This window comes from Phalacrocorax carbo, chromosome 16, assembly GCF_963921805.1.
Source record: "Phalacrocorax carbo chromosome 16, bPhaCar2.1, whole genome shotgun sequence".
In the NCBI taxonomy this organism is placed as follows: domain Eukaryota; kingdom Metazoa; phylum Chordata; class Aves; order Suliformes; family Phalacrocoracidae; genus Phalacrocorax; species Phalacrocorax carbo.
In genome coordinates, this window is record NC_087528.1 from 8,578,767 (window position 1) to 8,591,526 (window position 12,760).

Genomic DNA, 12,760 nt, shown 5'->3' on the forward strand with positions numbered 1-12,760 from the left:
CCTTCTCGTGAGAGTTACTTCAGTAACATGAAGCCAGGATGTAGCCACTTGATTTAAAGTAACAAGAGGTTAATGAGTTGCTAAAATATACACCTGATGTCAGAAAGTACATTCCACATGCTTTCCAGGTCTGTAAATACCCCAAATACCGTGTAACTGGTGCTCCCAGCTTTCTATGAACTGAGCTCTAGCAGCGGTGCTGAAACATGACAGGCGCTGCATTTAGTTTTGTTTGTTTAACTTTTCTTTTAGACAGTGCGATGCTCTAACCTTCTTCCTGCTTTTACTCTGTAAACACTGTGTTGCTTTAATTATCAGCATAGAGAGCTCCAAGAACAATAATCTCCAAGGCGCTGCCTGGCCTGGTGCCACTGGTGTTTTCACTGGAACAAACGGTCATTCATTTTGCAACACTTTTGAACCAAAATGTTTACATCACACGTTTAGCTCCACGTGGTGGGGTGGGGAGAGCAGGAATATTTTTTGCAACACTTAAAGTTATGAGTGTTCTGAAATCTCTTGGCATTAGCAATATAAATTCTGGAATAGCAGCGAGTGTTTATGCTCCATAGGGGGAAGGTGTCAGGGATTCTTTGCTGCTGGGCTGAGGCAGGGAACGTGCTGGACTTGGGTTCTTTTCTCTCTCTGCAGAAGGTTTCCTTAAATAATTTTCCCTTCTCTACAGCCAGGTCTTGCCTACCTATGATAGCTTGGATGAGCCGTCTGTTAAAATCATGAGCTCCATATTTGCTTCTTCACTAAACGTGGTCACCACCTTTTACATTACGGTAAGAAACTTCCCCTTCTCTTTCCTTGCCAGAAGTCAGGCTCTGGAGGGGCAACAGGGATGATGATTTATTTTCAGCTGGGGCTGGTTTCTGCTTATCTGTATTTATTCTGAAAGATAAGTCATCTTGCTGAAAGCAAAATTAGATGGGAGATTATGAACCAAACAGTGCAGGAGGTATTTGGAGAGTCCAGATTTTGAGTGGCACATTTCCTTGGGCAGAGGCGGAGTGGAGACCCAGCTCTTCCACATGCATCAGCCTGATGTCTGCCTTCCAGGGCCCAGCCTGGAGCTGGAGGTGCCCCCCAGAGCTTAGGAGAGGTTCTTTCAGCCTGTTGCAGTTGGAAAGATGTGAAGGAAGTTATGCCTCATAAAGCACCAGTTAATAAAACAGAGTTAATAATTCCTGAGAAAAGCCTGCCCCTGTGAGCTGGGCTGCTGCAGGGATTGTTACAGCCCCTCCTTTGTCGGAGGGGGCCGGTCCGTGGGCCTGGCAGCAAACAGGGATTCACTGCTCTGTGTCGCAGGCAGTGGCAGTGTTCCCTCGCTGCAACATCCTCCATGAAAGACCCCTGTATTTAGTGAGAAACTAGCCGCTGCTTTTAGGAAGGTCCCATTATTTGTTAACTGCCTGTCTCAACTTTTGGGGGTGCTGCAGCTGGGGCTGCTGGCAGGTTGCCCGTGGAGGTGGCCCCACGCTCCCTCCTTGGCTGGCTGGTCCTGGCTCATGGGAGGTCGCTGACCCTTTTGTAAAGAGCAGGTATGGACGTGATTTGGAGTCAAACCCCATCCACTCACCTCCCCTCCTGCCGGACAGGTGGGCTTCTTTGGCTACGTGAGTTACACTGATGCCATTGCTGGGAATGTCCTAATGAACTTCCCTTCCAACCTCGTGACGGAGATGATTCGAGTGGGATTCATGATGTCTGTAGCTGTGGGGTTTCCGATGATGATTCTCCCGTGCAGGCAGGCGCTGAACACCCTTCTCTTTGAGCAGCAGGTAAGATCCTCTTGTGTGGCCAGGAGCAGCTGGCTGCCTTGGTGTGCACCTTTGAAACTTGCTTTTTGAAGGGCTACTGTGACTCTTTGGCTTCTGCTGCTGGCTGCCAACCTGGGCTACAAATGTGCCTTCGTTCTGTGAGACTCCATTGACAACTGCATGTTTCTGACTTGTGGTAGGTACTCGCTGTCCAGAGGGACAAACCCTCAACTGACAGTGAAATCGTAAGTGCCTGGTGTGTGGTAACGGTGCAGCAGGAGGCCCATGGCAGTCTAAATCCTGCCCTGAAGAATGGCCAGTCTCTGGTACTTTGAGGTTCTTATCCTCTCTGCAGAGGAATTTAGTGGGCAGAAGTGCTGGAGTTGTGAGTCTGAAGCCTGCTATTGCTCTGCTGTGCCCCGAGTCCCGTGGCTGCTGCTTCCCTGCTCTGCTGGGGATTTCAGCTCTTGCACAGAAGTGTTACATAGTTCAGAGCTGAGGTGGTTCTCCCCCTTGGAAAGAGGGAGAAATCTGCTTTTGGAAACAGGAGCCTCCTTATTTCCTGCTGCTCCAGCTGGCATCCTTTTGCTGGCCAACTCGGTCTTGCTTTGCATTTAGCTCAAGCTTCTGTTCCCGGCCTCAGAGGCCAGTCCAGCCTCATTTCTTCTTGCTTCTGTGTGTGCCTGCTCATTTCTGCTATTTTATTATTATTCTTGTGCTTGCACCTTTGTCAATAGCCCTGAGCAGCCTTCTCCCCTCTGGGTTCAGATGTCCCCTTCCTCCAGTGCCTCCCCTGGCTATTTGGTGCCGGTCTGGTGCAGAAGCATGCGGTGGAGTACAGCCCTCTCCCACACGTTCACCTTTCCCAGGGTCAGCTCTTCAGACAGCCTTTGTGACTATAGTTGGTCTGTCTGATTTAGACTGTAAGTCCCTTGTGGCAGTAGCGTGTTCTCCTCTGTGTATTGTACGGCACTAAGCATGCCGATGGTATTCAGTAAATAACAGTAAGAGATTGTGGGAATGTTCTGAGGCCTTTGTGTATCTGCATAAATAGAAACCTCTTAGGGCAGGAAATAAAACTTGAGCAATTTATAGCTCTAAATCCTGCCACTTCTGCCTGTGAGAAGCCCCTGGCTCTTTTCTCACGTCGGGAGGGCCTGAGGATGGGGGAAGATGGTCAGTGAAAGCCAGTGGGTGCAGAGGAGTAAATGCTGGAAACGTTTGGGAAGGACTCTGTTCTCGCCTGGGCTCTGCTCATGGCTCTTGGGGCTCTTGGGGCACTTTCACTTTCCTCTCCCATCTGTGTGTCCAGGAGAGCGGGGACCCACTGGTTCCCTAGGGCATGTGGGTTTGCCGGGTCCTCTGCTTTCTGCACCTCCTGCTTGGGTGAGGATAGGATGGGAAACAGAGGGCATCTGAAAACCCTCCAGTATCAGCAGCTCCCCAGCAGTACTGATCATCCTCTCTCCCGTCCAGCCAGGGTGTCTTCTGTCAAGTCGGAGGAGCTGTGACACGTGTTGTAATGCAGTGGGAATAGCCCTGCTCCCAGAGGCGTTAGGGGAGTAGCAACCCTTGCTGTAGCAAAACCAGAGCTCTTCCTTCTGTGACCATTCTCCCTCCTGCCTTCTCAGTTGCGCCTCTTTCTCATGCCCTTGGCCTTGGGGCCGCTCGCTGAGGCTGGGCGGCTGCAGCACTGGCACAGGGACTGGGATACAGCTGTACGGTTCACATTTGGGGCAGGATGGAAACAGCAGCTTTGGCTCTGTGCCCCCTGGTCGTTCTTGTTTTGAAGGTTCAAATGCAGTTGCATATTAAAACTGCTCAACCGTGGCTAACTGCCCCCCCCCCCCCCCCCCCCCCCCAGCATTCACCTCCATGGAGACCGTAGCATGGAGGTGACGAAGCTTCTGTAGCCTGCTGGGGTAATTGCTTAGGAACTGTGTGGGTGTGATGTGGGAGCTAAACTCATTCTCCCCCTCCCACCCTTTTTCTTCCAGCAAAAAGATGGCACCTTTGCTGCTGGGGGTTATATGCCCCCACTTCGGTTCAAAGCCCTGACGCTGGCTGTTGTGTTTGGCACCATGATAGGAGGCATCATGATCCCAAACGGTGAGCGAGGAGTTGGGGGCGAGGGCTGGTTGCTGGCCTATTTTCTCTGGTCTTTTATTTGCTTTTCTGGGTGGGATGGCCAGGCCCATTGGGCTCGCACCGCAGCCTGCCTGGGGGTTCAGACAGCTGCCACGTGCTGCTGCTCTGGCTGTCCTGGAAGGGGACTTTGATGACTTTTCTTCTTCTTTGCCAGTGGAAACAGTCCTGGGCCTGACAGGTGCTACGATGGGAAGCCTCATTTGTTTTATCTGCCCAGCTCTTATTTACAAGAAGATCCACAAGAATGCACTTTGTTCACAGGTCAGTGCTGATGCTGCTTGACATCTCCCTAAGTCCTCTGCAGAGCCTGGGAATGTAGTTAATTTGGCTGCAGCAGAGAAACTGCTGGGCACCTCCTCCAGCCTCCCCCTCCAGTCTGCCCAGTACAGGCGGGAGCTGTTCTGGTCGGCTGCTCTGAGCAGCATTGCTTATAGGCATGCAGACAGCAGCGCAGGAGGTGCTGGCCCAGCGCATGGCCTGCCCCATGCTGGAACACCGGCTCTTTTTGTCCCTCCAGCAGCAAGTGAAGCTTTTAATTGGTGCATAAAATGCTGCTTCCAGTCTGCCTTCTGGTGGGCTTCAGGTTCTGTATCCACAGAATGGGAAATCCAGGCAGCCTATAAAACCTTAACAGTCCTTACATCCCAACCTGCCTGGGCTGGGTAAAATAAACACTGTTTCTCAGCGATGCGGTTCTTGCTGCTGACCCTCAGCTTTCTGGTTTCAACCAAAATAATAATAAAAGGGAACACACACATAGAGGTGTTGCTTCAGGAATTGATTTTTAAAAAATTGGGGTCGTTTGGAGGCTGTTAGAAGTTTAGCTTTTCCTTTTGCTCTAGTTTGAATTGGCCTCCTTGGGGACTGAAACAAAGTGGCTCTTTGCTGGGCTTGATCTCTCTGATTCTGCAAATACTGTACTTTTGTGGGGCTGAAATGGACATGTTTTGTTTTTTTCCTAACAATAACTTAATCCACTGCCTTTTTAGCAGGCCTCTGCCCCAGCCTTACCAGTCACGACAGTGCTGGGCTGGGAATAAGGTTTTCAGCAAACTGCAGAGTCAGCAGGGGGAGAGCACGACATTTTTGTGGGTCCTACAGAACTAATGGCTTTCTCCGTGTTTAATGACTTGCGGGTTTGCAAACGTACATGAAGTTTTTAAGCAGGGTGTATTTTTTTCTTTCCCCACGCTTTCTCTGACACAAGGAAATAGTCCAACTTTCCAGCTTTCACTCTGAATTCTGACACTTTGGTCCTAACTTCTTTGACTGAAGCCCCAAGCAGGAGTCTGAATGCCAGCCTGGATTTTTCAGGGAAACAAAGAGCACTTTCACGAATTGCTTTCTATTCCGGCTGAGCCAGAACGTTTCTCTGCAGTGCCTTGAAACTGCACTTAGGATGTGCTGAGCTCTGAGACTGGCTGCCCAGAGGCGACTGTCAGCTGCCTGGGGTTGAATACTGGGGCCCTCACAATGCTTGACCTGAAACGCTGGTCACAAGGCTGGTGAAGATGTTTGTCCTGCAGAAATCCTCACAAAGCAATAAGGGCTTATCTAAAGCATCAGCCCTCAGGTTACCCTGGCATTTCAAGGGGCTGGTAGCAAGCTGTCCAGCTTTCTCTTGAATGATCCATCGCCTGTCAAGTTTGCATACTTGCTTTGACCGATGCTCTGAAGTACGGCAGCAAGGGCACACCTGCCTTCAGAAACACGCTAGGCTGCGGAGCACCTCCCCGCCTCCACTCTGGAGCCAAATTCTGGGCCCACCCTCTCTTCGTTCCTCCAGGTCTTCTGCAAAGACTCATTTATTCTTTCCCTGAAGCTCTGTCTTTGGTCTCCTCCTTCATTCCTGCTTTCTTTGATCAGGCGCTCCACTCCATCAAAATATGCTCCTGTGAAAAGTGGCAGTCAAGGGGGGAGAAGGAGCCAGCCCTGGGCGTAGCTGTCCCTCCCCGCTTTTCCCTGTCTAAACAATGTACGTGTATGTTCTCCCTCCCTCCCTCCCTCCCTCCGTCATCCTTAGCTTTCTTCCAAAACAGCAGACCTTTTCAATGCTGGCTCTTACGCTTGCCTGAATTATCTTGACTCTTGTGCTGCTGCTGCTGAGAACTGGATGCTTTTACTGGGCCACCTCTGGCATCCAGTGAAGTCCCATGTTGGGCAGCTTATGGGGCTGGTGAGGTGGGAAGCTTAGATTTACCAAGCTGGGAAAAGATGGTGCAGGCTGAGGCTGTGAAACAGGGGAGTTACATTAAAAGTGGTGAAGAGGGCTCCAGGGGGAGGAATATGGGCAGTCCCAGGTGTTTGCTGGCCAGCAAAAAGCACAGGCAGCTTCTGCCAGCGAGTTGTTAATTATCGCAGCTGCTGGCCAGCGGGCTGGGGCTGGGGACGGCAGCTTGGTCTAGGCTGGGGGGTGACTGGGTTGAAAGGCTTGCTGTGTTGGAAGGACGATTGGGTAACAGAGCAGTTAAAAAGCTTGAAGTCGGGCGTGCAGAGCTGTGAATGAACTGGGGAGAGCGTTCCCTTTCTTGTGGTTAAGCATCAAGCATGTTCCGGTAAAGGTGCAGGTCCGTGTCCTGCTGCCCTCTGGGAGCCTTGTGTGGGAGGACAGAGTGAGGTTTGGCAGAGTGCTGCTGAAGGTCGCGTTAAGGTCTGTAAACAGAGTGTTTAACTTCTAACAGGAAGGTGTTGGCTTCCCAGTGTTGACACAAGCCTGTCCGAGAGGCCCCTCCTAGGGAGGCCGGAGTTGCTGTTGTCCCAGTTGGGGAAGAGGAGTTGTGGAGAGGCTGCTCGAGGTCAGGAAATAACCCCTGGGTCTCGCTCCTGTGTGGATGGAAAAGAGATTCCCCTCTGCCCTCCCCTGGTAGCACAGGGGCCAGCACACCTTCACCACAGGCGTTTTTGGTCGGTACAGCCTTTCAAACGCAGCATTTCTGTCGTAGTGCAGCAGAGGAACCCGGCAGTGACCGGGGCTCTGCATTCCTTCGCTGTGACTCTGTCCCTCCAAATGCTCCGTGTCCAAAACAGCACAGTTTGGAGGATGTCGTCACTCCACACAAATGCAGTTTTTTTTGCTTCCCGCTGATGGTTCAGGCGTGGTTAGTGGAGATGGTCTGAGCTAATGACACTTCTGTACAAAGTTCGAGTTATCTTCTGGGAGGAAGGACGGCCGAGGGAAAGCGACCAGCCAAGCAAATGGCCACGTAAACTTCCTCTCCTGAATTCCCGTCTGTGCTCAGAGCGCTCCTCTTGGGAGACAGGCCCTTGCCTTGCTGACCTGCCTGTTGCAGGAGGCTGCAGCCAGAGGGGTTTGCAGTCCTCTTGCCACGTCCATGTTGAGACGTGCTTCTGGGGAAGGGTCTCTGCTCTCAGAGGGTTCACTTTTCAGAGGCAGGGAGGTTCTTCCTGTGGGACCAGACACTGGGGCTCTGCAGTGTAGCCCTCTCCTTCTTCTGGGTTCTCAATTCTTCAGCTGAACGCTTTGGGGGTAGGTGGCTTCTCTGCCTGCGTTTGGTTCCCCGAGCCACCGTGTCCTTGCACCCTATGTTCCTCATCCTTCGATTGCCAGATTAGTCTTGGTGGTCCCTTGAGTACCAACTGCCTGGTGTTCCATGTCATAAGTATCTCTGTGGAATTAAGCCAAATTGTGGACCTCTTTATTCTGGTCTTTGGTGGCTGAGGGACGGGGTAGGTGAGGAGGAGGTGTGCTGACAGAGGGGAGCTGAAGGTGAGGGATGGCTGCCGGTTCACGGACAGCTGAGCCTGTCTTTGACTGCCATGTGCGTCCGTACCCGCTTCTCTGGGAAGCTCACAGATGAACTCCAAATGTTAAACAATCAAAGGGGTTTGGATCTAAGGCATTCACGCCCGTGGTTCCCCACTAAGATAAGAAACAACAAAAATCCTTTTAAAACATTTAATGTTTTCAGCCGTTTCCTACAGTTCCCTTCTCTCCCACGTTGCTCCTAGTTCCTGTGGCACCAGAATAGATCCTCTTTGTGGAAATGCTCTTCCTCTCCGCTGTTGTTTCTGGAAGACGCCAGAACAGCCTTCCAGTCGCAAAGTGCATTTCTGCCGGGGCTGTAGATTGTGCGAGGGGAGGAAGTGGACGAGCTCCAAGCCGAGGGCAGCAGTGGCAGGGACCTGCTGACTCCGCTTTTGGCCCAAGCGGGATGGCAGGATATCTGCTCTTTGTGCACCCACACGGCAAGGCAGGGAGCAGATTTTACTTCTGTTTCCTTTGCAACGTCTCTAAGGTCTGGCCTCTGCTCCCTGGCCATGCTGCTCGTCCCTTGTCCAGAGCTGCTTCACGTCCCGCCAACCTTTTCCTTCTGAAGGCGTCTGTCTGTCTGTCTGTAGGGGTGTGCTGAGAATGGGGTCTCCTGGGCCTGAGGCTCTGACTGCCCTGGACCGTGTTTCGGGGCAATCTCCCTCAGCATGAGGAAGGAGAGGAAAACATTAGCCTTTCCTCCCTCCCCCAGGAATGCCAATGTTGTAAATTCTCCTTTCAATTTCACTTCTCCCCTTTATTTTCAGTTTTCTCCCCCCAGCAGCTCCCAGTTGTAGCAGTGGTTCCCTGTAGGTGTTCCTGTTTTTTCTCACACTGAGTAGCATCCTTTTATTGTGCTTTTTCTGAATTGGGATGTAAATGATGCAGGGTAAGGATTCTAGGGGAGGAGGATGAGTCCCGCAGGATGTGGTCCCCTGGTGAGCTGGGACCACAGCCCAAGCCAGATTCACCAGGACTCTGGGTGTTGCACCTCTCTGCAAAGAGGCCAGGCAGCTTGTGTGGTTCCTGCTGGACAGCAAGATCGCGTACCAAAGCAGCATTGAGATTTTTTTACGACTGCTTCGTGAAGCATGCATAGTGAGTTGTTCTTGTTAGACATGTGGTGGAAAAAGCGATGTCTTCACCCTGGCAGCCTGCAGTCAGCACGCACACAGCAGGGGTGGGGATGGGAACTGGCAAAAAGCAGAGGAGAACCAGCGGTGTGCTGCCTGCAAGCTTCGAGCATTGCACAGGGTGACCACGAGGTGCGAAGAAAAGATTCAATTTGCAGCATTGTCTTGGATCCTTTGTTGCTGTGTGCAGAGTTGCAGGAATAAGCCTGATTCCTGCCGCTTCAGCGAGCAGAACGTATTTAAAAAGGAGAGGAGAGGGGGAATTGCTGCATCATAAATACCAGTTTGCTGCAAACTTTCAGCTTCTCAGCATTGCAGAGGTGTTTTCTGTTTTGCATATGATGGTTCCTGTTGCTTCCATGGTCTTTTTTGAAAAGGAGTTTGTGGGGAGACGTGAGTTTCTAGAGGAGGGTGCCACTTCTTTGCCTGCTTCCTTCAGCAAAACTCTTGCAGGCTTTCTCCTACCAGTTGTTCACAGTGCTGTTGACATGTTAACATGCAAACCAGGTTCCATGAGAAGCCCTTACTGTGACAACTGCAATGATTAACTAGGTAAAAATAATATATTAGAGTTTAATTAAATCTCCCCAGCCAGCGTTGTTGGCCAGCAATCCATCCGCTCAGCTCTTTGAGCTGGTACTGCTCTCGTCTGGAGGAGCAGGCAGGCATTTGGCAGCCCTGGCACCAAACGCGGCAGACGTTCCTCTGCCTCTGTTGCGCATCATCTTGCTTGTCCTTCTTGAGTTACCCCTGAATTGCTCACACTCCCAGCGATTTATTTTTTTGTCTTCACTCAAAGGCAGAGAGTCTGTTTCTTCTTTAAGGCTTATGTGGAATTAGATCCTTTTAGGTCAATTTATCATTAGGTAGTAAGCTGTAGAAATGTTGTTTTTGACGGTGGTCATCACTTTCTCCTCTTTGAGCTAAAGAAATTCATAGAGCCCTTCCCTCCATAGGATTTGGGTTCTGTCTTTCTATTTTTATTCTATTTGGTTTCAGCTTTCTGGAAGTCAGTGAGTTACCTCTTATCAGCTCCTTGAGCACTGGCCACCAGGGCTTGTGTGTAGACATCTTATTCTTATTTTTGCAAGCAAGAATTTTTAAGTGGCTCCCTAGAAACCTTTCTAGGCTGTAAACAGGTCAGGCACCTCTGTTCTCAGCCAGACCTGATTTCATGGTGTTCTAATGTAGCTACTGGAAATACCAGGGAATGAGTCTTTGCAGCTGGACTTGTGTCTGCCACATGCATTTTTCTATCCTTACATCCTGTCCACTTTCTTTTGAGCCATTCTGATACAGGAGTTGCCTTTTCAACAGCTTCTAGCATCTGAAACCCTTGTTCATATGTCTCTACATCCAAATACAAACCTCAGCCAAAAGCTACTGGTTTTTTTTTTCTTTTTTGCCTCTTAAATTTCTCCCCTCTCTCTCCTATTGACATGTGTAATTGCACTGAGCTTTGAATTGTTTGGAGACACTGTTTGCATGAAGAATGCTGTACAGAGCAGTCCCGTTTGTTTTGCTGTGCTAACTGAAACTCTGGCACATTGTGCAGATTATACTGTGGATTGGCCTGGGAATACTGGTGATTAGTACATATACCACCTTGTCGGTGACGGAGGACGCCCCTGTGAAGACAGAAGTGGTGGGTTTGGAGCACCTGGATGGAGAGGAAAACAGAATGGACCGGGATTCGGTCAAAATCCCAGGTATGTTTCTGCTTGGGTTGTGCTTCCCAGCACAGCTCCCGGCTCCACCTCTTAAAAAGAAAAAAAAAAAATTTTTTTTTAAAGTGTGGTGGAAGCAGGGGTCATTTCCAGGCAGCTCTGTGCCTCTTCAAAGCATCCTGGGGACTTTTCCCAAGAAAGGCTGCAGTTTTGCCTTCTGGAGAAGCCTGGTGTGAGCTCCAGTGGTACCCTGGGGGAGTTGTTCTGGAACGGGAAAGGAAAGGTAGGGTGCAGGGGCTGGGGTCCCCTGTAAGGACAGAGCATGGGTGTCCCCATTTGGGGTGATAAATGCAGCTCTGTGAGCAAAGCCCAGCACTGGCTCCGCGCTGGCCACCTGTACGAGGGGTGCGAGTGGCCAAACAGGGCTGCTTTCACCATTTCTGCCAGCGCATTGTCCGCGGTTCCAATAACAAGCCATTCATTGCGCTCAAAGGTATGTAAATTTATGGGCACTGACTTTTTTTAGTTGTGAGGATATAAATTTGGATTTGGTTTTAGCTCTGACAAAGCCTGTGATTATGCCTCAGCTTTGTTTACTGGTTCACGTTATTTATTATTTGTTTACTGTGGCCGTTGATAGAATTACAGCCAATCCCTCCCTTCCCCAGCTGCAGGCTTGCCTTGCAAGGCCATCGCTAGCAGGTGTCGCGTGACCCTGCGCTGCCCCTCATCTGTGGCTGTGTCCTGTTTCTTTATTTTATTTTTGTTTGGTTCTCCTCGTGCTTTTTTTTTGTTCTTTGGGGGGCCTTGAAATATCCTCCCAGAGATTGAGAACGGAAGTGAGAAAGGGGCTGTCTCTTCTGGAGATTATCCTCCCTCCTGGTTGTTGGCTGTGCTCCTGCTGAGCAGCTTTGAGTGTCGCCGAGACACCGGTGCTGCCGCCGATAACATTCACTCCTGGGTTGCTCCATCCCTGGCAGCAGTGGGGTTTTATGCGTTTGTGCTCACAGTTCACCCGAGGCGTGCGTGCCTTCTCAGGCACTAGGATGCCCGTGAACTCCAAGCAAAGGATGCTCTCAATCCCTTAATCGTGCACACTCAGCAGGGCTGGGAGGAGGGATGCAATTGAATTCTTCCGTCTTGGTTAATTTTGGAGCAGTAATGGCCAAAGAACAGCTGCTCGTTTCAGGAGGAGTCGCTAATGACACGTGTTCTTGTGACTGGGAAAATAAAAAAAGTCCCATAAAAGATGGTGTCCGCTGGAGTTCGCTAAATCTCTTTTCCACTTCTTCTCCGCGTGAGCCGAGGCGGCAGAGCAGGATGCCTGCGTCTAATCATTGCGGGGCACAGCGACTCGTCGGTCGCCCAGCCGTACCCACCGCGTGTGCCCGGAGCTCGTCGGCATTAGCCCGTATTGCGTGGTACTTGCTGCTGGATTAAATAATCCTACCTGGGAGGAAGGCGGTTTTAGTATTTTTGGTTCATAAACTTCCCAGGGAGGAGCTGTGCAGCTCCTAATGCGCTGATGAGCGTCTGCCCGGGGAAAGCTCGGCTGCCCTCGGAGTCCAACGTGGTCCTTTTCATGGCAGGGGATGCTGGCTCTGCCCTGGGGAGTGGAGCCAGGCCTGGGTGCTCCATCCCATGGGAGGAGGAAGCAGGCCAGGGCTGGGGGAGATGGAGCTGGGCAGAGCAAGGGGGACAAGGACCTCACAGGGCAAACAGTGCTGGGGGAGCTGCGGTGGGTGGATGCAGTCCTGCCCTGGGAGAGCCACGGTCCTCCTGTGCCACTGCAAACCACCCCACGCCTTGGATCTGTGCCTCCCTGTGCCTCTGCAGGATGTCGGCTTGACTAGCAATGAGAAGCATTAAATGGTGCCCTTCTTCCCCCGCCACGGCTCCCCCCTCGTCCTCGCCTGGCTTGTTTTGCAGAGGCAGGAGCCTGGAAAACACTGCAGCAGCTGCATCCTGTCATTCAAGGGGCGTGCAGGATGCAGGCTGCCCTGCATCACCTGGGTGTCCTCGTCAGTGCACATCTGGTTCGTATTCCTCGTGGGGGCTTTAGCAGAAACACACGGCTTTTCCCCAGGCACCAGCGGTGGGTGCTTGGCCCAGTCCCCAGGTGGAGGGTGCCTCGGTGCCCCCTCCCTGCGCCCCCCTGCCTGGGAGCTGCCTGGCCGAGGCAAACCTGGGGGCTGCGCAGGGCCTTTTCCCAGTCCTGCCTTCATCGTCTGACTTTTGCCTGTCAGCATGTGAGAGGAGTTTTATTGGCCTCTTTGA

The 12,760-nt window shown here is 51.5% G+C and overlaps 1 protein-coding gene across 2 annotated transcripts in view; it reads left to right on the plus strand.

Annotated features, from left to right (window-relative positions):
• Positions 1-12,760, plus strand: part of SLC38A10 (solute carrier family 38 member 10) — a 38,588-nt gene that overhangs the window by 13,026 nt on the left and 12,802 nt on the right. For both annotated transcript variants that reach the window (XM_064467272.1, XM_064467273.1), the window contains exons 7-11: positions 686-788; positions 1,605-1,787; positions 3,764-3,875; positions 4,069-4,175; positions 10,372-10,525. In XM_064467272.1, the coding sequence (XP_064323342.1) occupies positions 686-788; positions 1,605-1,787; positions 3,764-3,875; positions 4,069-4,175; positions 10,372-10,525 (659 nt within the window). The remainder of the gene's footprint in view (positions 1-685; positions 789-1,604; positions 1,788-3,763; positions 3,876-4,068; positions 4,176-10,371; positions 10,526-12,760) is intronic.